General features: G+C 44.0%; 5 protein-coding genes across 13 annotated transcripts in view; 2 read left to right on the top strand and 3 right to left on the bottom strand.

Moving 5' to 3' along the window:
- The window catches only part of RpL12 (ribosomal protein L12), a 93,014-nt gene that overhangs the window by 25,220 nt on the left and 39,837 nt on the right, over positions 1 to 27,957 (top strand). The gene's annotated exons all lie outside the window — the stretch shown is intronic.
- Positions 185 to 19,846, bottom strand: Obsc (Obscurin). Of its 8 annotated transcripts, XM_070994781.1 has the most exons (39): positions 19,477 to 19,846; positions 18,382 to 18,503; positions 18,184 to 18,315; positions 17,946 to 18,116; positions 17,724 to 17,889; positions 16,442 to 16,534; positions 15,367 to 16,303; positions 15,073 to 15,324; positions 13,347 to 13,658; positions 13,124 to 13,280; positions 12,973 to 13,058; positions 12,780 to 12,915; positions 12,535 to 12,719; positions 11,915 to 12,475; positions 10,762 to 11,622; positions 10,598 to 10,703; positions 10,359 to 10,540; positions 10,114 to 10,188; positions 9,312 to 9,478; positions 9,134 to 9,248; positions 8,835 to 9,074; positions 8,413 to 8,781; positions 8,092 to 8,348; positions 7,824 to 8,035; positions 7,628 to 7,767; positions 7,377 to 7,569; positions 6,316 to 7,308; positions 5,833 to 6,134; positions 5,595 to 5,776; positions 5,360 to 5,529; positions 5,160 to 5,300; positions 4,903 to 5,088; positions 4,605 to 4,842; positions 3,960 to 4,541; positions 3,202 to 3,902; positions 2,763 to 2,895; positions 1,047 to 2,698; positions 571 to 676; positions 185 to 504 (listed from the first exon to the last, which is right to left on the bottom strand). In XM_070994781.1, the coding sequence occupies exons 1-39, from the start codon at positions 19,483 to 19,485 to the stop codon at positions 364 to 366; spliced, it is 11,763 nt and encodes a 3,920-aa protein (XP_070850882.1). In that variant the 5' UTR covers positions 19,486 to 19,846; the 3' UTR covers positions 185 to 363. The 8 variants fall into 8 exon arrangements, with proteins under 8 accessions (XP_070850882.1, XP_070850881.1, XP_016928759.3 ...); XM_070994780.1 differs by having other exon boundaries at positions 15,073 to 16,303; XM_017073270.4 differs by having other exon boundaries at positions 14,194 to 16,303; positions 19,477 to 19,794.
- LOC108008794 (synaptic vesicle 2-related protein) lies at positions 20,526 to 22,534 on the bottom strand. Its single transcript, XM_065863726.2, has 8 exons — positions 22,325 to 22,534; positions 22,010 to 22,266; positions 21,828 to 21,952; positions 21,705 to 21,768; positions 21,508 to 21,633; positions 21,375 to 21,446; positions 20,924 to 21,318; positions 20,526 to 20,866 (listed from the first exon to the last, which is right to left on the bottom strand). The coding sequence occupies exons 1-8, from the start codon at positions 22,434 to 22,436 to the stop codon at positions 20,581 to 20,583; spliced, it is 1,437 nt and encodes a 478-aa protein (XP_065719798.2). The 5' UTR covers positions 22,437 to 22,534; the 3' UTR covers positions 20,526 to 20,580.
- Rsph4a (Radial spoke head protein 4a) lies at positions 23,093 to 25,642 on the top strand. Its single transcript, XM_017073236.4, has 4 exons — positions 23,093 to 23,495; positions 23,643 to 23,835; positions 23,892 to 24,810; positions 24,864 to 25,642. The coding sequence occupies exons 1-4, from the start codon at positions 23,188 to 23,190 to the stop codon at positions 25,571 to 25,573; spliced, it is 2,130 nt and encodes a 709-aa protein (XP_016928725.3). The 5' UTR covers positions 23,093 to 23,187; the 3' UTR covers positions 25,574 to 25,642.
- Positions 25,635 to 27,874, bottom strand: LOC108009134 (EF-hand calcium-binding domain-containing protein 14). Of its 2 annotated transcripts, XM_017073238.4 has the most exons (8): positions 27,526 to 27,874; positions 27,150 to 27,318; positions 26,779 to 27,095; positions 26,531 to 26,716; positions 26,344 to 26,475; positions 26,156 to 26,281; positions 26,008 to 26,096; positions 25,635 to 25,942 (listed from the first exon to the last, which is right to left on the bottom strand). In XM_017073238.4, the coding sequence occupies exons 1-8, from the start codon at positions 27,715 to 27,717 to the stop codon at positions 25,936 to 25,938; spliced, it is 1,218 nt and encodes a 405-aa protein (XP_016928727.3). In that variant the 5' UTR covers positions 27,718 to 27,874; the 3' UTR covers positions 25,635 to 25,935. The 2 variants fall into 2 exon arrangements, with proteins under 2 accessions (XP_016928727.3, XP_016928728.3); XM_017073239.4 differs by having other exon boundaries at positions 25,635 to 26,096; positions 27,526 to 27,872.

Genomic DNA, 27,957 nt, shown 5'->3' with positions numbered 1-27,957 from the left:
ATATAGGTATAGTGCTCCCTCTAAAGAGTGAAAATCATTATATGTACGAATTGATATATATATTTTATCATTATTTATTATCTTTAGGAAACACATGAATAACGATTTATTTTTAGTTCTACTACAAAATTCAAGGGCTCATTAAAACCACCAGTTCCCACTATATTTATAACATCATGTGGGATACGACATGTGTCAACAATTTAAAAATAAGTTTATTATTGAATTCAAATCTTTTCGTTTTAATTAACCAGATAATATATATTTATATATATAGAATTTAGATGTTGTATAATTATTCATATTCCATATATACAAGAAATAAAAACAACATTCCCTTAACACTACTTCGGAACTAATTGACTAAAATGTTGTGAGCAATTCCTCCTGGATGCTATTCGATCGAAGTAGTTGAGTAGGTGTAGGTCCGCCGGCGACCGTGTTCAGAACCTTGGATGACGTAGCCGAGGCGTTCTTTAGGTCATGGTATTCATCGCAGAACGTCTGGTGGGCAAGCGGAAATAGCATTAGGTTTATTTTTCACACTCACGAAATATTACAATTTATTACCTTTAGACGGCTGCCCAAAAAGATGGCACGTTCACGTTTCCTAACCATGTAGTCGGAGGACATGAGCCACCTGTGCTCCAAGCAATCTTCGGTGTATGGTCGTTTTCTAAATGGATTAATGAAAGAAACGTTGTCAGTTGTCAAATAAAAAGTAATATCAATCATATATGACCCTGTTTCCAATGGCAGAGAAAACTGGGGGTACGATAAACAGCCTTGCTCTTTCACTTCTTATTATAGATTTTTAAAGCATTTGATTCACTTTGTTATAACTTTTAAAAAGTGTTTTAAAAATATAATTCGTTTTTTCAAAACATTGTAAATTGTGAATTTGAATTGAGAAAGGTTTGATGAAATCTTTAACTGCATGAAAACAATTAACTTCAATTTTTCAAATATCAGAATAAATTCTAACATGTTTTCTATAAAAATAAAAATAACACATTTGATATCACAAATCCTGAAAGTGTACTTACGTGGGATGACGCTTGAAGAGGAGCATAATGAATCGCGTGGCCTCGGGAGTGACCTCCTTGAAGAGATTCTCGAACCGGTAACGCACGAAGGAGATGTTCTGCTTGGTCTCGTACTCGTCGGCGCCACGGAATGGACTGCAACCGGACAGGAGCAAGTAGGTCAGCGCTCCCAGCGACCAGATGTCGCTCTGCGGGAATATGGGCTCATCGTTGACCATCTCGGGCGGCTGGAAGTCCAGCGATCCGCAGGGAGTAACCTTCATGCCCAGCTTGTTGACCTTCTTGGCCGATCCAAAGTCCACCAATTTCACCTGGATGGAGCGGACTGAGGCCATGACCACATTATCCGGCTGGATGTTCAGGTGGCAGTAGCCACGCCAGTGCAAATACTGCAGGGCGTCCAGCAGTTGGGTCACCACGGTGGCCACCATCTGCTCGGAGTACTCGTGCCGACTGCTGAAATAGGTCAGCACATCGGCTCCCTGGAGTTTCTCCATCACGAAGATGGCAATGGGCACGTTCAGCGGCTTGTAGGCACTGAAAAGGGCCGGGATGCGTTCGTGGCGAAGAGTTTTGAAGTTGTCAAACTCGGCGACCACGTTGTCCTCGTTCTCGTCGGTCACCTCGAGGATCTTGGCCACCACCACCGTGTCGGTGGACTTCTGGATGCCCTTCACAATGGTGCTGAACTCGCCGCGGGCGATCTCCGAGATGAAGCTGTACTTGTCGCTGACGGAGGAGTCGGTCACCCAGTTAGGTGGCTCCCGCTCGCAATGGTAGTCGGTGTGGACGCGCTCCTCCTCGGGAACTACTTGATGCCCGTTCTCGGTGAGCTGCTGTAAATGCTTCATGGCCTTGGTGATGTGGATCTTGGGGGCATCTCCGCCCACCGTCGAGGCGCTCACCGGTATGCCCATCTCGCTCCAGCCGATGCGGTTCTTGGAGGCCAACCGGAATTGGTAGCTGGTGTTGGGCTGCAGGTCGTGCAGCAGATAGAACTCATGATCAATGTTGTCCGCCACCGTGGTCCAGGCATCGCAGTTGCTTAACTTGTACTGCAGACTGTAGCAGAGGACGGTGGAGTGACCATCGTCGCGTGGCTGCTTCCAGCGGAGGAGGATCTCGGTTCCGCTGTTGGCCGAAATCTCCGGCGAGTCAGGGGCATCGGGCAGAGTGGCCACCACGATGCGGCATCGGGCCACAGTCTGACCCACCTTGTTCCTGGCCACCACCTTGTAGACTCCCACATCAAAGTGCAGGGCCGGCTCGAAGCGCAGGATGGAGCGACCGTCCTCGTCCACCGATATCTTGATCCTCTTGCTCTCGGACAGAACCATGTCGTTCTTGAACCACTGCACACACGGCTTGGGATCACCCACGGCGAAGCAGTGAATGTGACTGGGCTGGTTCTCGGTTATGGCGATGGTCTGGGGCTTCTCGCGGAAGAAGGGCGGGTAGCCCTCCCGCTGGGTCTCGATCATGGCGTCCGCCTCGGTGTATTCATCCAGACGGGGTCCCAGTTCCGTACGCAGTCGCCGGATGGAGTAGGATTCGTTGGCCGCGTACATGCTGATGCGGCTGCGGGTGCGCTCGTCATCGATCTCCTCGTCCATGATGTCGGTGAAGCGACGTCTCTCACGGATCACGGGCAGCTAGACAAGAAAGTAACCCTTTAAATATGCCATCGCAAGCAGATTATTCCACCTTTCCACTCACCGACCAATCCACTGAATCGTTCAAGGCAAAGGAAGGCGATCGGCGATGGGCCACCTTCATGTATTCTCGCAATCGCACTGGGAAGTTGACATCCCGCAATTGCAGGAGATAAGTATCTGGTCCATATTGGTAGCTAAAATAAGTTTATAGTAAGATTATATTCCAACTTTAATTATTAAGTACCTTATTCTAATTTTTAATAAGATGTGGTTTATAGTAAACGGAATGACCTAGGTTCATAGACTGATTCTAATATGACCATAATATGACCAAACCAAAATATATTCACTCTGTCAAAAGAAGACTATATTTAAATAATCCTCCTTTGTTTTGTGTACTTATAAAATTGCTTTTTTTGGGTGTAAGAACGGAGGGAAAACTGAGATAAAAACTCGATAGACCACTCTTTATATTAACGTAAATCGTTACTCATACTTACTGGCTTTCGGATTGAATTAGGCCCAGTTCGTAGTCGGGATGCAAGTACTTGGAAACCACCTCCTCGCGCTTGGCCCTGATTCTTGGCTCTGGCAGGGGCTCCGGGGTGTTCTCCGGCGTGTAGACGTGTCCCGGGGGATAGACCATCTTGGATGGGTGCTGGAAGCAGCCACTGAGGCGGCGCCTGCGGAAGTAGTTCTTGCAGGAGGCATTGGCATACCAGTCCCTGAAGTGGTCGTAGTAGTTGCGCAGACGATCGGTTCCGATCTGATAGTCATGGTCGTACACCTGGCGATCGAGCATGAAGAACCAGGGATGCTTCAGAGCGGTCTTCACATCCATACGTTCCTCGGGACTGTACAGCAGCAGACGGCTGATGAAGTCACGGCCATCGTCCGAGATGTGGGTCCAAATCTCGTCCTTAAAGTCCCAGCGACCCTCTCGAATCTTGGTCAGGGTTTCCCTGTCATCGATGCCCAGGAACGGATTGTGGCCTCCGAGCAGGACGTAGGTGATCAAGCCGACGGTCCACATGTCGTGGGAGAAGTTTACTCCTTCCTTGTTCACCACTTCGGGCGAAACGAACTCGGGCATGCCGTAGTCCAGGGTCGACAGATTGTGCCTGTTGATTTTCCTCGACAAGCCAAAGTCAGAAACCTTGATGAGATCACCGCCGACCACGGAGATCAGCAGGTCCTTGATCTGTAATTTCAGAATAGTGAGTAAAGTGTTGTACAATGGCTATGTGCAATTTCTTACCGTAAGACCCATGTGGCCCACGCCCATTTCGTGCATGTGCTCCAGACCCCACAGTGTCTGCCTGATATAGTGGGCGATATCTCGCTCCGTGTAATAGTCGCGTCGGAGAAGATTATCCCTGACCAGCTCTCCGCCAGCAGCCAGTTCCATGATAAGGGTCACACTGCGATCGGTGTCGTAGGCGTCATAGGGACGGATCAGGTTCTTGTGATTGAACGTGTTCATCATCTCCAGTTCGTTCATCATGAATGGTCGCAACTCTGGTCTGCCATACATAATCTTGGCGGCATAATTGTCACCGGAGGAACGCTCCACGGCGTGGTAGGTAATGCCCTGAGTTCCGCGACCCAGTTCATCTCCAATGTCGTATTTGTCCTGGTAGCGCAACTGCTTGGAACGCACATAAGGATGTCTGCCGTAGGTCTTGTAGATGTATTGATCCTCGTTCTCTTCGATGTGCACTGTCACCGAAGTGCTTATGGAGCCAGCAATGTTCCTGGCACTGATGGAGTACAAGCCTCCATCCTTAATGATCGAGTCGTGGATCGAGAGCACATAGATGTCCGGGTCATATGAGCTAATCTGTATGGTTAATTCAAATATTAAGTTAGGCTTCTGAAAAGTATTTCTCAACCTTAACGTTACCTTAATCCGGGAAGAGTCGGCAATCGGTTTCCAGTCCTTGAACCAATGCACTTCTGGCAGCGGAATTCCCACCAATTTGGCCTCGATTCTTCCGTTCTTGCGAGCCATAATGAAGGTCTCATCGGGACGCTTCAGGAACCTCGGATGCTCGGCAATCTCCAGTCGCACCCGCTGTCTGGCCTCTCCATGTTCGTTGGTGGCCACAGCCTCATACCAGCCAACATCGCGATCCAGCATTCTAAAGAATATTATAATAGATTGGAATTATCATCTCTGCAACAATTCCTGTTCAACCCACTTGTTAATAAAGAGCGTGGCCTGTCCATTGCGAGTGTAGCTCTGATCAAATCTTCCACCCGATTCAATGATCATGTCGTCAAAGTAGTAAGTCATCTTGGGCTTGGGATAGCCGTAGACGAACCACATCAGCTCCGTGTTGTGATCCTTGACCCCATAGCTGATGTCCTGTTCGCGCAGCAGGAATCTGTAAGGAAATCAGTTATACATTTTAGAAAAATTTGAAGGAGAATATATATATGTGTATTTCTAACTTACTGAGGAGCCTGTGCCAAGCCATCATGTGGAGGTCTCTCGATATCAAAGTCCTTGGGGAAGTAAGGCGAGGTTTCTGGCCTGAAGTCGGTGCCTGGTGGCAAGTAGGTATAGGTTTTTGGTGGATCTGGCACCAGTTTTTGCCTGCAAATAACAATTAGTTAAGTTAGTATTGAATATCGGTTAAAATGTTATTTTCTCACCTGTAAGTTTGAGTATAGGGACTGGGGTCGCTCACACCAAACTTGTTTTCCACTCGCACCCTGAATCGATAATCCCTGAATGGTTCTAGATTACGGATATCACAGGCACAGCTGCGAACTCCCGTCCTCAGAGTACGCCAATCTCCCTCTGGCAAATCCATCATTTCGATCTTAGGTTTTGCAATTAAATTAATGTCCCTTTCTTTAGATAACTATAGATGTGTTAATAACTCACCTGGTAAGTGATCGGATAGCGGGGAGTCAAGGGCACCGAGGGATTCCAGGATAAGAGCAATCCACGATCGGTCATGCGAGATATAATGGGACCCTCCGATAATGGCGGAGGAGCACCGGACTTCTTGTACTTCTTGAAATCGGTATACTGGTCTTCCAAAGGCTTCTGCTGACTATCCAGAGCTGCAATTGGAAAGCCGTTAAATATGGCTTATAGAAATCTTATCGTCACTACTTACAGTCGTAGAACAGCTCGGCATGGCAAATATCATCTCCGTATGGGTTGAAAATACGGCAGGAATAACGTCCTACATCGTTCTCGGTCACATTTTTGATGGTCAGCCTCAAGAGTCCATTCGGCTCAATATCAATCAAAAATCGGTCCGAAGGGAAAAGCTTCTGGTCGTTCTTGAACCACTCTACCTCCGGCTCTGGGTATCCGGTGGCACAGGCCGTGAACTTGGCAATCATTCCCTCGTAGATATCACAGTCGCCAATCTTCTTGAGGAATACTGGTGGCTCCGATCGTGAATGCTTCTTACTGTGAAATAAACATACATATATCGTTAGTTTACACAGTCCAGTGTGTTTAATAAGGTATTGAAATCTCTTGTAAAGTTGACTTAAATGTTGGCAAATCTATCATATATTGTTGCATACTTTTAGACACCTTTATAAAGGGAATAAAAAATCATAATGATTTAATAGAGGGAAAAACTTACATCTCATTGACGATATCGAGACGTCCTTGGGTGATATCCTTGCCCTCCCTGTTGCTGGCGATGCACTTGTACACACCCTGGTCAGCCTTTTCGCAGTTGTTGACAATCAGCATGTGATGATCGCCATCGTTCTTGATGGTGTACTTGTCCGACTTGGGAATGGGCTTGTCCTGGAAGTACCACACCAGATCCGGATAGGGAACTCCCGAAACCGTCACGGGGATCTTGGCATTGTTGCCGAACACCTGTTGTTGATCAGATATCTTTTGGGTGAACACCGGGGGCTTGTAGACCTTCCTGACATTGGCATTGCAGGCGGATGAGTCCTCGCCCAGCGGATTGGCCAGCAAGCAGGTGTAGTTTCCAGAGTCAGCAGCTTCGGCTGGCTTGATGGTCAGTCCAATGTGCTTGCCATCGCAGGTCATCAGCAAACGCTCGTTGGGTGTCAGAGTAACGCCATCCTTCGACCAGATCACCTCGGGCATTGGGTTCGAGATAAACGGAGCGGAGAGGACCAGCTCCTGACCCTCATCCGCATTCACATCCCGCAAAGCGGACACAAATTGAGGAGCCTCCTCGGTGGCGGTCTCATCGGCCTTGGGAGCCACATAGAGCTTCGCCTTGGAGGCGGTCGATCCCTCGGGGTTCTGGGCAATCACCTCATACAATCCCGAGTCGCCGGGAACCGTTTTCTCGATAATCAGGCTAGTACTCTTGTCCGGATTCTCCACAATGGCAACGTGGCTTGGATCTGGCTGGATTTCGTGACCGTTGTGGAACCACTGGAGTTTCGGCTTGGGGTTTCCAATCACCTTGATGTCCATCTTCACGGGGAAGCCCTCAATACTGGAGGCATCCTGGAGCTCGGCCACAAACACTGGCTTCGACTCCTTGGGCACGATCTCCACCTTGGACACACCCTCGATTTCGCCGCCCTTGTTGGCAATCAGGCACTTGTAGACTCCTGCATCCAGGGGCTGGGCAGAATCGATACTGGAAATAATAAATCGGGAAATAAATACCGAACCATACCATTCCTATTTTATATCTTTCACACTTACATCAATCCAATTTGACCATTGGGGCTGTTGATGAAGTTAATCTCTGGACTTGGACGCAGCAGCATGCCATCCTTGTACCATTTCACCTCTGGTGCTGGGAATCCAGTGACCTGGGCTTCCAATTTCAGGGGCTCGCCAACGACAACGGTCTGGCCGGTAATGGGTTTCAGGAACTTTGGCTGCACCTCCTCAGCTAAAGTTATGGAAATGGTATTACCCCTATTTGTAGGAATATTCTTTGGAGTTCTTACGTTTAACAGCCACCGCACACAAAGCAACCTTCTCGCCATGAGGATTGGATATGATCAGCTTGTAGGCTCCCGAATCATTGGGCTCGCAATGGTTGATCTCCAGCCTGACCAGACCATCCGGGTTGGTGGAAATCTTAACACTGAGGTATGGAAATAGTAAGTATCGTTTGACAAAGATTATAATTCAAGTAACTACCTCTCGCTAGGCTTGACTTCGTCACCGTCCTTTAGCCACTGAACAGTGGGCAGAGGACTGCCGTCCACACAGCACTCCAGGACCAGAGGTTCACCCTGCAGCACATCCAGAGCATTGTCCAGCTTCTTCACAAAGCTGGGTGCGAGGGCCAGCAGGGCCAACTTGAAGGGGGCCTTGGTCACTCCGATTTCGTTGGTGGCCACACACGTGTACTGGAATAAAACGTATTATAAAAGCTTATTCTTACAACAACCTATTACAAACTTACCGCTCCCACATCGTTTTCCCTGAATGTTTTGATGTCGAAAACACTTTCGATTTGGTCGGTACCCTTCTTGGTGTCCTCCTTGCCGTACAGCTTATCCTTGCTGGGCTTGTTGACGGCTTCATAGTTAATAGGTTTGTCGTCCTTCAACCATTCGATTGTGGGCAGTGGAACACCGTGGACCAGAACCTTCGTGGAAACGGGTCTGAAGTCGTGGATGCTCTGGCTCTCGGGTTGCACAATAAAGGTGGGTTTCTCCACTGCATAAAACATAAAGGATATGTTAAAGGCTGTCTATAATCTTTTCCACAGAGGATTGCTTACCCAGCACCGCCAAGTTGAAGTCCACTGTGGCCCTTCCCTCGCTGTTCGTGGCTGTAATGGTGTACTTGCCATCCTCGCTGGGGGAAACGGACTGGAACACCAGTCGGTATTTGTCGGCATCCACATCCGCGATGACCTCGCAGTTCTCGTGGTTGCACAGGTTCTCATTGCCACGGGTCCAGGAGACCTTGGGTTTCGGATTGGCCTGGACCAGAGCCTCGAAGCAAATGGTGTCTCCCGGCAGGCACTTGGTGTCATTCAGACCCGAAATCTCAGGCTTGGCCAGCACATCGATCCATCCACTAGTGGCCAGCTCACCGTACTTGTTCTTCACCTTCAGTTCGTAGCGTCCGGAATCCTTAATCTCAGCTGTAATTAAATATATGTATATCTCACTTACTCTTATATAGAGCATTCAATACCTTCCAAGATGTTCAGAGTGCAAGTGTACTGAACCAATCCATTCTCTGCGTCCTTCTTTTCCACCTTCAGCTTGAGATTATTGCTCTCCTTGACGGGCTGGCCATCTTTGAGTAAGACAATTTCAGGGGCAGGATCGGCGGTGAACACCACAGCCTCGGAGACCTTGTCGCCCTTGTTGACCTTAATGTCCTTCAGTCCAGGTCCTTGTGTCAGGATGGGCTTGCGGTATTCAGCGATACCTGTGGTACAGTAAAGTTTTTCATATCTTACATTGATTAAATAGTGGAGAACTCCTTACCCGATAGAGAAAGATCTCCCTGATGCGATTTTTCGCCGCACTTGTTTTGCACAACTACCTTATATTCGCCCGCATCCACCAGATCAAGCGACTCCACCTCTAACTTATAATGATCCTATGGAATTATAATAGGTATTATTTTAAAAGTTAGGAAAGTAAACATTTAATAAGAACAAACCCCATCAACAGTGATAGCAGTGTGCTTATCGGGTGTAATTGGCTTTCCATCGTGATACCAAATCGCTTCCGGCTTGGGAATTCCCGTGGCAATGACTTCATACTTCAGTGGCACACTTTCGTAGCTGTGCTGCTGGAAGACATCGACATGGACGATTTCAGGAATAGCTATAAAGAAAGAGGTTATCAGTATCTATGTTTCAAAAATATGTCCTTAAAGTTTACTATTAAATTTCTGTACAGAGTGCAAATATCATTCGTATGATTAGTTTCGGCAGTGCAGCACTTACAACATCTTCAATATTTGATATCTTACAATATTTCAAATCATATATATAGGACTCCCATATATAAGTACTTAATTCATCTTCCCAATACATCCAATGTCAAGTTCGTGAATTTGAAGTCCATTTACAAATTTCCAACATGACATTTTATGATTCCGCAATGATCGTGCATTCATAAAATTCAGACCTCTTAAATAATCATTTCCTTCAAGATGCTTACGGATACTCGCGTTTCTTACACTTTGTTATTAATTGTCGTTTGATTTAGATTGTCTGTACAGTTTTGTGTTAAATGTTTTGTTAAGTGTGATATGAAATGTATTTTATATGTACAATGGGCGTGCATGAGAAAAATATTGCGAAATGTTCGCGGTTATTTGTCATTTTCAAGGTTAATTAGTTTATATTTAGAATTATTTCATTTCGTTCTCATTCATCGCATTTCCCAAGTATTTTTAGTTTGGTTTTATTTGTTGCTTAATTGATGCATATGCATTGAAAATGGATTTGGTTTACCCCCTTCTTCAGGTTCTTCGGTCGTCGCAATCATAGTTTTTGTTACGGTCTGTCCCAGAGACAAAGCGTCGCTAGCTGCATCAAAATTTCATATGGAGATATGGGAGATTAGGTTTAATGATAGTTTTGAAGGGTCGGGGGTAAAAATGTATTTCCGTTTTGTAATAGGTTGCAGTCTCTTAGCTGATAGTCCGTTTTCAGTTTGACTTTGTTTGAAAACCTCGTTTTATAACTTATGAACTTACTTAAAACAGCAACCTTGCAGGTTGAGGTGGTCTCGCCAATGAAGTTGGTGGCCTTCATCTCATAGGTGCCGGCATCCTCGGTTCTGGCTAGATTCAAGGTGAGATAGTAGTTCTCAATGCGCTGGGTGTCCCGAGAGATTTTAATTCGGGCGTCTTCATAGATTTCGTGGCCATCCTTGAACCTAAATAAAACATTGGGTTTTAGGTAATGGATAAAATTAGAATTAAATTTGGCTTACCATTTGATTTTGGCCTCTGGTTCGCTATATACTTCCACCTCCAGAGTGAAGGACTTGCCCTCCTGGACTTCAAGGTTCTTGAGACCACGCTTGACCTTGGGTTTGCCTGTTAAAAGGGGAAGGATTAGCCATACTTCTTACATAGAAACCCTCTAGCTACTCACAATTGACGGTCACGACGCAGTTGTCCTCCAGCTTTCCATAGTCGTTCATGATCTTGCAGGTGTAGTTACCCTGCATGTTAGTAGCCACTTGGTTCATGATCAGTTTGAAGTCATTACCCTCCTCCACGTGACGGAAATCGTTCCGCTTCTCATCGATTTCGATGCCATCAATGTACCACTTGACATGCGGACGTGGATAGGCATCCACACCCACCACCAGCTCCACATTGGAGTCGCCCTCGGCAACGGTGATGTTCTTCAGTTTGTGTGTGAACTCCGGAGTGCACTTGATGAGCAGCTGGGTGGAACTGGTGTCCGATCCGTGCTCATTGGTGGCCTTCACGGTGTACTTTCCGGCATCCACACGAGTGGCTCCGGTGATCTTCAGGGTGTAGGCATTGCCATCGCTGCTAACCGTGTACTTAGCATCGGTTGTCTTGATCTCCGTTTCGTCATGGTACCAAGTCAACTTGGCCTCCGGATAGGCATCGATCCGCACCGTCATCTGGACGTGCTCCTTCTCCCCGTGGATGTACTCGCTCTCGAAGTGCTTGACAACCACCGGCTTCGACTTCACCGTGCAGCTCCAGTACTCCGAGGTCTGGCTGAGATCGTTGGTGGCCTTGATGGAGTAGTTGCCCGCTTGGGACAGCTTGATCTCCTTCACCTCCACGACGACCTTTTCCAGACTCTTGCCAATGGAACTCGAGGAGATCTTGACGTTGCTCTCGGCAGTCACGTCCTTGCCATTGTTAGTCACCTGGACGGTAGGTTGCGGGAATCCTTCCACTTCGATTTCCATCTTGATGGTCTCGCCGGCCGAACAAGTAATGTCCGTGACTTTCTTGATTTTGGGTGGAGCTTTAAGGGGGTTACAAATTAGATGATGTTATATAAATGATATAAGATGGATCTATCACAAATTAAAATTATAACAGCAGTTCCAGTAGAGTTAATCTACTTCTTTCTTTACTATCCTAGTCCAAGCTATACGAATAACCAAGGAACACATCAAAGCTTTAAATATGATCCAAAACAAAATTAATACAATACAATCAAACATCCTTAACTCAAATCATATCTCAAATCAATAGAGACTTTGAACTAAAGAAGTTTTAATTGGCCTTTAAGAAGGTATATGTTATATTATTACCTTTAACCACTAAGCTAATGCTCGCCTCATCCTGGCCCAGTTCGTTGATGGCCTCAATGGTGTACTCTCCGGCGTCTACGGTGTCCACATTCTTGATCACCAGCGACATGCTCTCCTCATCCTCGTACATGAACTTGTGCCTGTCGTCCACCTGGATGACCTCACCGTCGTGCTTCCACTGCACCGCCGGCTTCGGGAAGCCCTTGCATTGGAGCTCCAGAATGGCCGAGCCGCCGATGCTGGCGTTGGCCTCGCGGTGCTCGATCACCAGGGTGGGCTTCTCGGGCTCCCGGTTGAGGGTCTGAATGGCACCCTGAACCGAGAGCTCGGCACTGCACGAGATGTTGCCGGTGGAGGTTTGAGCCACGCAGGTGTAGATGCCCGCATCCTCGGGCTTCACGTGCTGGAAGACCAGGGCCAGGGAGTCCTCGTCTTCGCCGAAAAGCACCTTGAAGCGCTCCTCGGGATCGAACTCCTCGCCATTTCGCTTCCATTGGAAGACTGGCTTCTCTCCAGCTGGCAGAATTTGTCCGCTCAAGGCCCCAAAAGGATTCCTGTCCTCTGCAAAAGTTTAAAAATGGTAAGGAAATATACTTTAGAGTATTACTATAATAACTTACCCACTGTGGTGGCTATAGCTTCGCAGCTGGCTTCACCAAATTTATTCGTTGCTTTGCACGAGTACGTTCCACTGTCGGTCTTCTGCACATCGGCAATAACTAGCTCATAGAAACCCAGATAGTCCTTGTCCCGAATAATTTGGATCCTATCATTGGTCTCGAGTATTTCCTTTTCATCCTTGTAGCTAAGGAATGCCAAAAGAAGATTTAGCCTATGGATTTTTAAATTGCAGTCTCAAACTTACAATTTAACCCTCGGCTTGGGATCCCCTTTGATCTTGATCATGAAACGGAAGAGAGTGTTCTCGATCATCTCTGCACCTTTCAGGCTAACCAGGAAAGCTGGCTCTGTATTGGTCTTCGTTTCATCATGGCCTGGAGCTGTATGGATAATGCATTAGTTACCTCATGTGTAAAAATCCTTTGTTGATGGCTTACCCTGGCCAACAGCAAGTTGAGCCGATACAGTTGTTGTTTCGGATGCAGACTGGGCCCGAATGGTATAGGTTCCAGCATCAGTCTCACTGGAAATACATCGAAAAACCATGTAAATATTGTTTAAGTCACATAAAATTACCACATTACCAACCTGCAGTTCTTGATGTCCAATCGGTAAGAATTCATTGGAGCAGCGGTTTGGGTGATTCTGTCAGCCAAACGATCTTCCAGAGGCTTGTTGTCCTTCAGCCAGGTAACCAGTCCAGGCTGATCCTTGAATTGGATCTCGAAATGCGCGGTCTCTCCAGCTGTTTCGGTGGGAATTATAGTCTCTTAGAATATGTTTCCTTAGGTAATATATTAAGTAAACGTACGGTCCACTTGGACGCTCTTTAGCATCTTGACCACCACGGGCTTGTCGACGGAGCGAAGGGGTCGATCCTCTTGGAGACGAGATGATGAACGGATTCCGGCACGTGATTCTGCCACCGAATAGGAGGCACGACTTTCGGCACGGCTTTCAGCGCGACTTGCAGCACGACTTTCTGTACGTCCAGTGGCCAAAAGAGACGATCGAGCTTCGACCTTGTCAACGGAACTGCGATCCCGCCTGGAACTTATGCCATACTGCGATCGCTCTACGGTGCTATCGTAGGAGGTCCCTCGGTCGTAGTCCCGGGATTTGGCTTTACGGATGGCGAGGTTCGAAGACAAGAATGTTTATTAGATGTATGTCAAAAGTGGTAATGATCATAAATTTGAATATTTGGGATGTTCCTAAAATCTCCAGATAACCTCTAGAGCTTTTAAGAACACCTCCTTAAAACCAATTCTTATTCTAAACAAGGAACTAGCATGGATTGGATAAATATAGGATTGAATATAGGAAAACAGGTAGACACATATAAAGTGTTAATTATCAAGAAAATGTTGTGTATAAACGTTGAAAAGTATATATTGTAAAACACAGTTATTTACGATTAACTAAACAGATTTATGTGTAGATGATAGACGTGAAATACATGAAGCTGAAGACAAGGACTTCGCTTACAAGGAGTCTTATGAAGTTACACTGAAAGATCAATGGTATTCCAGTTCTTTGATTGTTACGACATCCCAGACATTGAGTTTAACTGACATTCAACACGGGCATCCGACGATGGACTTAAAGACCGGTCAATACATAACTAGATCGGACCGATTGGCCGATGGACAACTTACATTCATAGCGACGTGTTGAAGCCCTTGAGTAGCCGGAATAATAATCATCCATACCACCGACGCTTTGGCCCCTGGCTTCAAAATCGGCACTTGGCTCTCTGAAATCGTCAGCAATAGACTCAGTATATTCGCCTTCAAGCTCAAAGATATTAACGGGCTCCTCAACGATCTCATAAATAGGTCGTTTCTTAACGGGCGGGGTGAAAATGTGCAAGAAATCGCGGGCCTTGGCCTTTTGTACAGTGTCTTGGGCATAATTGGTCGAGTCCTTTGACTTGAGCACCGTGTTCTTGATGCTGCGAATCTTCTGCTTGGCATTGCGAAGCGATGTGTCCGACGAGGCGGCATCGTAGATGCCCTCGAAGAAGTTTTGGGTCTTCTGCTCTAGACTCTCAGTATGGACTAGGACCCGTTTGATGGTCAGCGGCGGCGGGGGCGGCGGTGAGGGGGGGCGTGCCTTGACAATTAGTATCTCGATGGTGGTCTCGTAAGCGATTAGTGGAAGCGGTTGGAAGAAGCCGGGCATGCGCGTGAAGTTGGGCGGAATGGGCGGCGGCGGAGGACCAGATTGCTGCAGATGCTGGTTGTTCCCGCCGCGATCGCCGGCGATGTTAGCTAGCCGGTTATTCCAGATGGTTAGTGAAGCGTGATCGGTTATGTTAGCGGTGTAGCCCTGCTGGCGGCCCTGGCCCTGCGATCCCCCCGGAGGAGCAGTGTCGCCATCCCGGAGGGACTCGCTGTAGCCAACAATGTCTTTCAGCTCGATGGGCTTGTGCTTGGTTACCACAACGGAGTTATCGCTTTCTACAGGTCGGTATACTTGGATCATAGGAATCGAGTATGGTGATGGTTCTCGCTGGGGGTCTTCGGCTTGCTTACCAGCTAAGGATATCTCTTCTGCGACTAATATCTCCTCTTGGAACTGACTAGACTGGCTTGATTCGATTACTGTTGACCTTGTTTCGGTTAGAGACTCCTGGAGCCTAACTGCCGAGACTTGAGCTTCGACTTCCTTGGAATGTGAAGCTGGCGAGGGCTCTACTTTTTGGACTTCCTTGAGAGGAGGGGAAACCCGGACGGGCTCAGGCTGCGGAGGAGCTACCTCCTTTGCAGGAGAAGCAACCACTTGAGGTTGTGGAGCAATCTCCTTGACAGGAGAAGTAACCACTTTAGGTTGTGGTGGAGGAGTAGCAACCTTTACAGGAGTAATCTCTTTTGGTGGAGGCGGAGGAGTAGCTACCTTCACAGGAGTAACTTCCTTTACTTTAGCTTGTGGCGGAGGAGGAGGAGATACCACCTTCGCGGGAACCTCTTTACGTACTTCTGAACTAGTTGTGACCTGGGAGCTAGAGATCTGGACCGATTCGGTCTTTGTGGATGATGATGTCTTGGAGGACTGCTGCTTCTTGTACTGCTCTATGGCTTCCTGTTCTAGCTTCAGCAGCTCCTGCTGTTCGTGCTGAAGACGCTCCTTGGTCTCCTTGCTCAGGAAGTAGTTCTCTGCCACATCAGAGGGTCGGACACTGAGATTCGGATCGTGGGCCTCGGCCCGTTGCGGAAGATGTAGGATTAGCTCACTTTCGGAGGCGATTTGAGATTGATCGACCTTCAGGTCATCGGCATTGTGCTCCTGCAAGGTGACGTCCTGGTTGATGTGGCTGGAGATCTCGTTGAACCAGGTCAAGTGAGACGACTCTGGGCCATGGGGCTTTATGATTATGGGTAAGAAGGAGCTGGCCTCCGGCGTTTTCAGACTCAATTGGATTTGTTTCTCGTCGGCCCTGTGCTCGATGTTGCAGAGTGGAAGCTTGACGATGTTTTGCAATATAAATACGGATCTGTTCTCGGATATCTTTCGGACCTTGGTCACCAAAATGCGCGACTTGAACAGGAAGCAGTAGCGATCGTGCGACTTGCCCTCCTTATCGATCACGTTGCACCAGTCGTGGAGGAGCAGGCGCCCCAACTTGTAGATGTTACCCCGACAGCCCTCGATGCTGGAAAGAAACCTATTGTCGTACGCTCTACTGGGCACACTAAGCATTAACTCTAAGGCCCTCTCCAAGTCTTTTACGTTCTCTTTCAAGCTTAGCGAGTACTTAATAAAGTCCTGCGAAAACAAACATTAAGTAAGGTCTTTAGCAAGCCGCATGATTAGCTCAAGAGGATTAGCTTAATTAGGTGATTAAAGTGATCAAAGAGTTGGCAGATTAACACTAAACATGGGTATACGGATATTTCGGCAAACCTTGAACAAAAGTTGATAGTCGTTTATTCTCTGGATGGGCAGTTTGAGGTGTTCTGAAAGAGATTTGTCGTCCCCAAGCTGTTTTGAAAGTTCCTGCAAGTCAAAAATTAACAGGTCTTTTAGTTCTCAGGTATAAACAGTCTGATTCATTGCAAGGTCACTGAATCTCCAAAGTTCGAATGAATTTGGAAATGAAATAATAATATTTATCGTTAGTCGCTGATTTGCTGGTTTTCTGCATCCGTTTGAATTTGCGCCCGTCTAACGAACTTATACATTCGAGATCTCTCTCTCTCTTTTTTGGGGTTATTTTTGGAACGATGTTTAAAAATTTATCACTTGTTGCAAAAACGGATACGTGTGCGTGCGTCGGTGAATGATTTTCTATATGCCTGTACTTTGGTTTGGAAAGCTAAACACATATGTGTATACCAAATACATATTCGAATATTAGTATTGAAATGTTTGTTCAGATATATTTTTATTCACTCTATGCCCTGTGTTCATATTCACCAACTACGAATATTCACTGCTGAACCAATTTCGAAATGAACAAGTAGAAGTGAACTCATTAAAGTCAATGTTACAATATTTTTGCCACTATATATATATATTAAACACTTTTAGATGTGAGGTCGAAATATGTGGGCTGAAGAAAAAATTGTTCACATACATATATTTATAAATGTATACGTATTAGCGTATCTTTTAATAAATATATTCTCGCACAGTAAAATTTCGGAAATGTTGCATAACGGGCGAAACGTCATAAATATTCACGGATTGATTTAAGAAATGATTTTTGTCCAGCGATTTAATTGCTCTGCTATGGAGTCATTCCATGTGAAATGGATATCGGTGAATGGAAAGTCTTTTCTGGGATTACAGTGACTTGAAATAAAAGTTCATCGTTGTTTTGGGGGTCAAAATGGGTCAGAACAGTTGGTTGTACCAATTAATGACTAGATAACTTCAAGTACCTAAAGCGAAACGGTTACGTATATGAATAATTAGCACGACACGACCGCGAACACTACTCGGAAGCAACTGAAAACTGCAAAAGCTTTAGAATTGAAAAGCGTCTGCCTTTAAAAATAAACTGATATTCTCGCACATCGCGTACGCATAATATTCGAAGACGATTTCAACTTTTTGCTCAGCTTCAAAATGTATTCAATTCTCTAATATTTTTGATTTCTTCCCACAATTGCAATAAATAAGGGACACATATTTTGACCACTATGTTGCTCTATCTATTTTTGTCATATTTATAGATACTTACTTGAAAGTACTTTTTTGCATCGGGACTTGAGGTCAAGTAGTCCTGCGCCAAAGGTTCATTTTGGCAATAAACCACATGCTTGTCGAAGTCCCTTTCCAAACGGAGAAAGGTTTTGGCCACCATATTCGGCTGATTACTATAGCACTTCAGACCTTCCTTCAGCACGCTGAAATATCAATTCTTCATAATCCTATCTTTTATATTAAATCTTCGTAATCTTACTTATTGTGAAACTCGGCTATCTGCAAGAAATTACAGAATATTATATCCTTATTGTCCCGGACAGATCTTGGCACCACCGGCTTGTCGATACCCTTTATGTATTTCTCTACCACATGAAGCAGATCCCTGGAGAATTCTTCCTCAGTTTCCACCAGCTCCCTGAGAATAGTCCTATAATATCCATTATCAAAGAGCTAGCATCACTATTCCTTCTTTATAATAAACTGAGGTCTCTTACAGTTTTCTAAATTCCGCATCTCCACTTTCCTTGCCATTCGAGCTACTCATTGTGGGATTAAATTCTAAAATGTCAATGGGTACCCAGCCTTCCTTGGGGGAGTCCCCACTATCGAACATTCTAACAAAGCATCTGAAAAAAGTTTTTGACTGCTCAAAAGGTCCGTTGTTGATGATATTTGGAGTCCCAACCACGTACCTTGATTTTTCGGAAGCTTTTGAACTTATTAGTTCGACCAGATCTCCGCGAGAAACGCTGATTTCGTCGGTGGCCATCGTTTGAGCCTGATAATCCCGGCTCACGAATACAATATCCGCAACCTGTTGAGTAAAACCGATATCGTATCTTTATCTTTATTTCGTACAAAGTTCTTATGTTTGGCCACAAACACACATTTCTTTCAGCCATTTTAGTTCGCAGAAAGATCACTTATTCCTCAATGTCCAAAGGGTTTATGTAATTTTTCCGATATTTCCAAATGATCACCAATACTTATCGATTGGTTCTCATAACACTTTCAGTTGCGGCGTACACAAACAAAAAGTGGCTGTGCAATATTTAGCTCGTTAGCTGAAAGTCTATTTTGCGTTGACATAGACACGCGGGCTCGGCTATTTATTTCGATGTCCAATTTTACTGAGTGCAAAGCTTGTGCAGCCGAAACAGCTGATTTTCTCCCTCGAACAGGGTTCTTCACTTCGGGCCAATGATCCGAAACCACAGTAAAACCGACCATATAGAACTTTCGAACTTTATCAAATCTCTAATGAGTTTCTCGATAATATTTTTATGATCATTAGATTATATGTTGTTATTATAAAGTACAACATTATTTTTCACGGATAATTTTTGTATCACAATTTCATATTATCCCAAAGATAGTTTCAATTTTGCGATTACAAACTTAAACTTAACATAAATTTTATAATTTATAAATCACCACTATATTTATGAAAATAATATTTCATATTTTTAGATTATTTTACTTTTTTTTAAACGAAATATATATCATTTTTGTAATCCCTTCATTTTCAGTTATTCACAATACATAACATCACTTTAATATTTGGAAAAGTAATTAATTTTAATTTATCACTCTTATCACTGAATAAATCATTTTCATAACAGGAATTTCCATAAACTTTAGATAGTCGATATTTTCTCACATTGTACATACATATAATAGGGGTACTTTCGTATGTACATCTGGTTGCACAAAAGTATTAATAAGTAAATTTGGCACATGTTCATACACCGATTTATGTGTGTATTTTTTGGACACGCATAACTTACGGCATCCATTTCGGCTGACTAGATTGATTCGGTATCACTCGATTAACTTCACACACTTCATTAATTATCGCACATTGGTACGTATTCGAAAATGTATTGCATAACTTATTACTGAGAGCAATTTCGAATTTTATTTCATTATAATTTGCACAGGATTTTAAGCATGATTGGGTCGAAATGTCGATCGTTGTAACACTAAATTTTCAGGCACTCGAATTCGTTTGTCATAATTCAATAGTCGAAGAATTTTCCGACGGGGCCAGGCCAAATTGAAAATCCAATTCAAAAGTGGAATAGGTTTAAATTTAAACTTCCGTCGCGTGAAAAATAATGGCTACTGCGTGCGGATACCAATGATTTTAACTGCATCCCGACAACTGTACGACTGATCGATATTCGCTGATCACAACAAAAGCTCCCCTCGAAAAATCGTTTCACAATTTAAAAATAATGCACATGCACCTCGGCATCCGAAATACAAGCAAACAGTCTAAAAGTTTATAGCTGTCACAGGAGTGCATATATATTTCAGCACCCGAGAGTAGTGCGCCTGCATACATATTTAATTAAGTATTATAAAATATATACCCACGAAGTTTATTTATACGTGCTTGTACGTTATGTTTATGCTCGGAAATAATGACTTTTATAATTAATTTGCAAGTGCATTTCCTCCTGTCACCTGAAATTAAATCATAAATGATGCCAAACGCCGACAGTCCTATAAATTTGGGGACAAATTGGCTTTACAAAGTACATAGATGATGAGTACAGATGATTATTAGTCACTACTTGGTATTGGGATTTCAGAGAAACATATAGTTAATAGATTTTTCTTTACAAAACTAAATATTTATGCTAATGCAAAATTAAAGCTCTTCACTTCAAAGCTTTGTTACTTGTTCGAAAACACTAAAACATCTTAATTTTAGTTCTCACCACCAGCAAACAATAGAATTCTATTCTAGAACAGATTACTAACCCACAATAGACGAAGCCTAAAACTAGGCAAGCTTATTAGAAGCACCCAAAAATTGCACTAATTCAACTAAGGATATAACTTTTTAATAATAATATTTCATGGTAATAATAGTCTTATAGTAATCAGTGATAGCCAACATTTTCTCTGGGCAAAAAAGCGCAAGCTATGGAAGCCAGTAGACCCACGAATGCATAGGTGGACATTGCTTGAACCTTGGATGAATCCATCAAAACTTGCGCTACAAATGGGGTTAACATGGCGCCAAGTCTGGCCAACACAGAGCACCCTGAAACTCCCACAGATCTCAAGGCGGCGGGATATATTTCCGGAGTATACACATAAATAGCTTGGAAAATCCCAGATATCGTGCCTCGTGCAATGAAAAGGGTTAGGGAAGTTGAAAAGCGACTGAGAAAAAATAATACAAATTATTTTTAGTTCCAAATTTCATATAATATTCCTTACCTTGTTACGGACATCAGCACCAAAGTGCAAAGGACAAGCACTAAATATTGCAGGACTATTGTCTTTTTCTTGCCAAATAGTTTAATCACCTTGATGGTTATTAATATTCCTGGAAATTCGGATAGGGTAATCCACAGCAGGTCCATGAAATCGGAGGTCATGAAGGTCACGCATTCATTTGGATTATTCTCCTTGTTTCTGGCCACCAGAAGCTCAGTTGTTACCAGAACTAAACCATAGTAGCAAAAAGCCGAAGCCAGCCAAATAAACCACAATAATATGGTGGTTCGATATAGGTTCGAGCTGAGAAGGGATCGGAAGCTCTCTGCTGAGCTCGGCTCTTCATCGGCCATCAAGCGACCCATCAACATGTGACGCTTGTTGTTATGAGCTATCTAAAACCAAGGGTTCTACAAATATATTTATAACATTTTGCAGTTGTAATATTCACCTGTTCCAGAACCTTTATAGCCTTGTCATTATGCCCATTGTACGAGTAATAGCGAGCCGATTCGCTCAGCCACTGTAAATGGTTATAAATATTAATAAAATAAAGCATTTAAATGGGAACTACAACTCCTTACCGGTGATAAAATGGTAAATATTAGTAGGGGTGTAGCTGATAGAGCCAAAAGTCCTCGCCATCCGTAATAAGGGTAGACAACTAGGGCCAAAACAACTTCAAAGCAAGCTCCCAAAGCCCAAAAACACTAAAAATGATTTTAATTTCATTAAAATAATAGGATTTTGAATTCATACAACAGCATAAGTAAGTACTCACATCCATTAGTACTACGCACTTTCCCTTGTGCTTGGTGGGCAGAAACTCAGCATATAAGGTGACACTTTTGTGTTAAAGAAAGTTTGTTATGTGATGTATTTCTTAAGCAGTGGAATTACTCACGATTGTGGAACGCAGCCGATTGCAAATCCCACTAGACCTCTTAGGGTTAAAAGCCAGGCATAGCTGGGAGCCACTGAACTTAGTATACTATATAAGACTAGTAATACTCCAAATAAAGTGAGGGCCTGAAAATCAAATTCTTTAGTGAGATATTATCCGCTTTGGAATCGTATAACTCTTACCGACTTTCGGCCATATCTGTTGCTTAGCTGTGTCCAAAAACTAGAACTCAACATCATGCCCAAAAAAACAATGGTTGTGACCGAAGCCTGCTGGAATTTTGTGACATTCCACTCGCAGAATAAAGCTGGACCGAGAATACTTAAGATGGCCATTTCCATGGAGTCCGACATCCAGCAAAGTCCCACCAAAAGCGACAACTTGACGTGAAACCAACCGAAACCAAAGGCATTGATCGCCTGCTGAACAGTGTAGGTATCTGTAAAAGAGGTCTTTGTTATCCAAAAATGCGTGACTTGACTTAGTTAGGTACCCACCATCTGGATTTATAGATACAGTCTTTAGCTCTAGGGTTGATGAGTGGGTCTCCCTTTGGGGGAAGTTCCCCACAGAAGGAAGAGCAACAGTCTCGTTATTTAGATAATACATTTTGCGGTCTAGCAGCACATATGAAAGTTACTTGGTGCCACTGAGAGCATTGAACTGCCCCTCCCGAAATTTGAAATAATATTATATATCTGAAAGTAAACCCTTTTTAAACACAAATAAACGTCTTATATGCATTAGGTAAACTACCTTTTTCGATGGTAAAGAAAGTTGCTTCCAAAATCTAAGACTATGATTTATGTCTTCGAATGTAGATACACAGAGTTTGAGCCATTTGTTTCAAACATAACCGAGTAAACTATCTTATATTTAATTTGGAATGCAACAAGCCAGTACTTTATGTGCTTTAGTAACAAACAACAACCTTTCTTAAGCACTTTCTTTTCTCAAATAAGAAACTGAGAATCAGATGTAAGGTAAACAACACGCACACAACCACAGTCAATTCTCATAAGCATGGTGAAAGGTAACGACTGAAGACTGTCTTCAAAACTAGTCGATCGATAACGATAGGCAGCGCTAAGCTTAAACAGAAATTCAAAAATCAACTTATTATTATGTTTACTCAAAATAGAATTATTATTAATCAAACTTAATAAAAATTTAAATTTAATGAACATTTTGAATATTATAAACATTATTATATTAACAACAATAAATGTAAAAACCAAATAGGCTGCTTTTTTGCTTGAACAAATTGTCAATTATTTATGCCTACAATTATTACGTTTTCCCAAGCCGAACCACACATGTTTTTAACGTTCACCAATCAGAGCTCCACTATCTTACCACGATGGACAAGGATTCTTGTCAAAATTTCTCATTAGACTCTACGTCCAGTTCGCAATTTGTTCTTCCGCCAATTTGCAATCCAAAAAAGAAGAAACCTGAAAAACCCAAGGTGGAGGAGACCTCTGCAGAATGCTCTAACGTAATCACATCGACATCCACATCTTCGACGACAACCATATCAATAGGTGCTTTTGATTCGCAATGCAACCTCCATAATGCACCGGTTCCCGAGGCCCCGAATATCGGCTATGAGTTAAACGTGGCCAAGTCCATATTGCAGAAGTATAGCACTCTCAGTGGCGATAACTTGTAAGTACATCTCAATATTTCTTAATTTCTTAATAGAATATAGTTAGCAGTTTGAAGAAACCATTTTGCTGGTATCTTTCTATAACCATCTGTTATCTTTGTATAAGCATATTGATCTCATAAGTGTTATTTTAACTACCTCATCAGATTTGATCACTTAAGTGATATTATAAAGAGGGTGATTGACGAGCGTCCTCCCAATGTGATCGACTTCTTCGAAGAATTCAGCAGGAATGTCCGCGAACAAAAGTTCCATTTACCAGAACGTTTTCCTCCAACTGGTGTTTTCGATGAAGTTCGTACTTTCCGGGTGGCCAAAAAGATTCTACAATCCATGAAAGTAATATAAAACAACCCATATAAATATAGCCCTACAACATTAAACCTCTCCCACAGCTGCCCTACAATATTGAAGGTGAGGATCTGATGGGCGAAGATATGTCCGGTGAGGATGCAAGGACAAATGAAGAACTTAACATTGTTATAGACGATTCCATGCGATACTTCGTTACTTTCAACGAACGAGTCCAACAACTGCAGTTCTACTGGACCCAATGTGGATTTAGTATTTGTAACGATGACATCTTCCAGTTAGCCAGTGCCATGAACCGGCTGCAGACCCATCCCTCTATAATGCAGTGCAGATTTTGGGGCTGCATCAATGGACTGAAGGCCTCCTACTATATAGTCGAGGCCTCACTGACCCGGGAGGAAATAGCTTCGCGCCTGGTCATGATGGAGGATGAGATGAGGCAAAAGCAAGTTCCGCTGCAGATGCGCAAGGACAGGGAGGATAAGCCATTGCCACCGCACATTGGTCCGGAACTCACGCCGGGAATATATGGTTGGGAAGAGTTTCCGCCGGAAGAGCTGGAGAAGATGAGGCCCAAGGCTGCCGCCGTTCCTCTGGTTGAGGAAATGGAGTTCTATGATATTCCACCGGAACTGATTGGCCTGGGATGCAATAGATACTCCTACTTCGTTGTGAACTCCCTCTTCGACGATTGGATTGAGTTGCCCATAGTGACTCCTCGTCAGATTGCAGTGTCCCGGCAGATCAAGAAGTTCCTTACAGGCGACCTGGAAGCGGACGTAATATCTTTCCCCTGCTTTCCCGGAAAAGAGAAGCATTACCTACGGGCCTTGATAGGTCGCATCACTGCTGGCACCTATATTGCACCTGTGGGCTACTACAGGCGGATGACCAAAAAGGAAAAGAAGTTGTTCGATGGCGAGGAGGAAGACGAGGGTGAGGAAGAGGATGAGGAAGAAGAGGAGGAGGAGGTAAACGAAGGCGAGGAGGAACAAATAGAAGGTGGGTCAATTGAGTATTTAGTATTTATATCACTAAACCCATTCGATTTACAGATAACGACGTAATGCTTTTGAAGAATGAAAAATACGAAGTGGAACCACTGGGATCTCTGGCCACTCCAGTAGCCTGGGTCCATGTGAGATCGAATATCCTTAATCAGCAGGGCCGAGTCGTTTGGTATGACGAGGAGAAAGCACGAAAAGAAAGGGAGAAGGCCCTTGCTCTCTATTTGAAAATGCAAATGATGGGCGAGATGGAGGAAGAAATAGAGGAGGAAGAAGAGGAGGAGGAGGACGAGGAGGAGGGCGAAGAGGAGGGCATGATCGAGGGCTTTAATCAACCGGAACTGGGTCCCAGTATCCTCTCCTCATGTGCCAACGATATGAACCCGGAGGTTTCAGTTCCATGGCTAGTCCGCTTGACCAGCAAGTATACAAATCAAAAGGAGCGAATGCTTCTCATGCAATCGAACATCTGGCCAGGCGCCTACACATTTATCTTTGAGAAGACCTGCGAATCCATATACTTGGGATGGGGCCACAAGTACTACGCCCGCAATATACCCTTCAAGCACTTGCCCATGGTGCAGGAGGAGTATCCACACGATGTCGAGGACTTCATCGAGGCTAGTGATCCCACGGTTGAAGAGGAGGAGGCCTACAAGGCTTGGCTCCTAAGAAAACAGCAAAAGGCCGACTACGTGGCAGAAGATATCGAGGATTATGATGATGAAGAGTTTGATGATCAGTATGACGATGACTAGTAACCTCCTGTTAAATTTAATGTTTCTTTTTTCTCAGTTCTGCAATAAAATGCATTATCAGTCTCAGTATTTACTTTGTGAGCTTTAGTTTGATTTTATTATTTGGAAATAAAATACATATCGTGTATCTAAAGTGAATAATATTGGACTTACGTTTTACTTCACTCCCTTATGTACAATTAAATTTTCTAAAACGGACTTTAAAAGTAAACTTAACTGAAATCACACGTGCACATCATCATCCTATATTTTGTCATTAAGTTAAAGAGCTCTTTGAACCATATGTACATTGCAGCTTTCGTGTGTTAAATGTAATTTAGTTATCGTTGGCTGTGACTTTGACACATGGAACCCATGAAGTCTTAATGGCTAAATACGGAATCGAACAAATTTGGTAATACAACGGGCATCTCTAAAAAAATGCGACAGCTTACAGCTTCATGGACTCCTGTATCTGCTCTGTGGCATTTGCAGACGGCTTTACAAATTCCGGCTTGGCGGCGTTTGCTTCAGGCTGTAATGGCTGGAAAAATGAAAAGTTAATCAGCGATAAGAAATCATCTATAACTTAATATAATATACCTTGGTGACTGATGAGCTATCTTCGCTGATGGGAGGTTTTTTATTACCCATGCTCTGAATGCAAAAGTTCTTCAGCTGATCCATCGAAGAAGCCAGCAAGCTGTTCTTACTGTTTGCCAGCGTTATCTGGTGTCAATAAATGTTGGTTAATCTTGAGGTTGCATGGCACATGCACACGATCGACTTACCTCTTTTTCAATTTTATCTAAAGACTCATCGAAGCTTGTTACTTTCTGCTTATATTCCGGCCAACTGTTACTTATGGTGGCCACATGGGACGTAATATTTTCCGATCGATCCAGCAAGTCGTCTATTTTTGTCTGCAATAAATTATATTAGTTAGAACTGATAACACACACTGTTTCAGGAGATTACCTTATGCAGAGATACTTCCTCGGCGAGCATTTTCGTTGTTTGACTTAGGGTATTATTCACATCCTTCAGATCGTTGGCCAATAGCTTAAAGGAATCAAGAGTGGTTTTGTTGAGAGCAGCTATATCTTCCGATAAATTGGCGGGCAAAGCGTTGGCTTGGAGTGTAGGTAATTGCGAGAGGTTGAGCTGCAGGGTTATAACCATCATTACATTGGATGATATTCGAGATTATGTTCTGTTAAGCTCACCTTTAAGGCTTCTGTGTCGGCCTGAAGAGTTTTCTGAACCTCGGTGTACTTATTATAGTGTTCCTTGATGGCCTCTATATCAGTAGCCACGGCTTCTATCTTGGCGCCGAAGTCCGCTACCAACTTCTCGTCCTTTCCATGGTTTCTCTGGGCTGCCACAGCAGCCTCCAGATTGCTAAAGTTGTTCCTTAGACTCTCCATGGTTTTTTGGAGTTCATTTATTTCCGAAATGACGGCTGTCTGATTCTTCAGCAGGAAAGACGAAGTCTCGTGCCACCTTTGTAGGGTGTCTGGAAAGTTTTTGCTCATAGCAGACACTACAAGATTATATAATTAATACATTGTAAGTTGCAGACTTGTATGTTACGTACCGTCTTCGATCTTCTGACGATAATCGGTGAGTTGCTGACGCAGATCGAAGTAGAGCCAGTACAAAATGGCCACAATTAAAATGCCTATAATTCCCAATAAAAGGGGGCCGCACATGCGGAAATAAGCAATTTTGCGGTGACTACGGCGACTAGATCCAGCGACGTTCGTCTGAAAAGAACGCAATACATAGGTGTTGCTACATATTTCTTTCTTTGTTTGGTAGGGGTGGGATATATAGTTATTAATTTACTTATTCCTAACGAATATGTATCTTTGAGCACGCATAAGCTGTGAAGTTCAATCGGTCAGGTTCAGATACATAGATACAAATACATCTAACCTTGAGCGGCGATGTAAATATAGTAAATTCCTTACCCATGCGTAATCCTCAGGGTCGTCGGTCGAGACCGAGAGCAGTTTGTCCTGGGAATTGGTGGCTCCGGGGACTCTCCGGTTGGCTCTCTTGGACGAGGACGACTGGGAGGCTATCAGGGCGTCCAGCTCCCGACGTTTCTTCATTTTCTTCCCGGCCCGCAGGGGCACTTCAATGCGATGGTGGCAGTCCATTGTCTCGCCTTTGAAATACGATCGTCTCCAGTGGAATTCTTGCAGGTCCGTTGAAGGCTCTAACTTTTACATTTTTTCAGCGTAGGTCCAGTGGCTTTGTAACTCTGGAACAACCATAACATGTACTTATACTGATAAAAAAAGAACTTCTGCGCATGATTTAGATTTATAGTGATTAAGATTAAGTCTATCGGTAGTAATCGATAAAAACATTTAAACTAATTTTGGAAATGAAACTCA

This window comes from Drosophila suzukii, chromosome 2R, assembly GCF_043229965.1.
Source record: "Drosophila suzukii chromosome 2R, CBGP_Dsuzu_IsoJpt1.0, whole genome shotgun sequence".
NCBI lineage: Eukaryota > Metazoa > Arthropoda > Insecta > Diptera > Drosophilidae > Drosophila > Drosophila suzukii.
The sequence above is the reverse complement of the archived record's forward strand: the minus strand, read 5'-3'. Positions and strand labels throughout refer to the sequence as shown.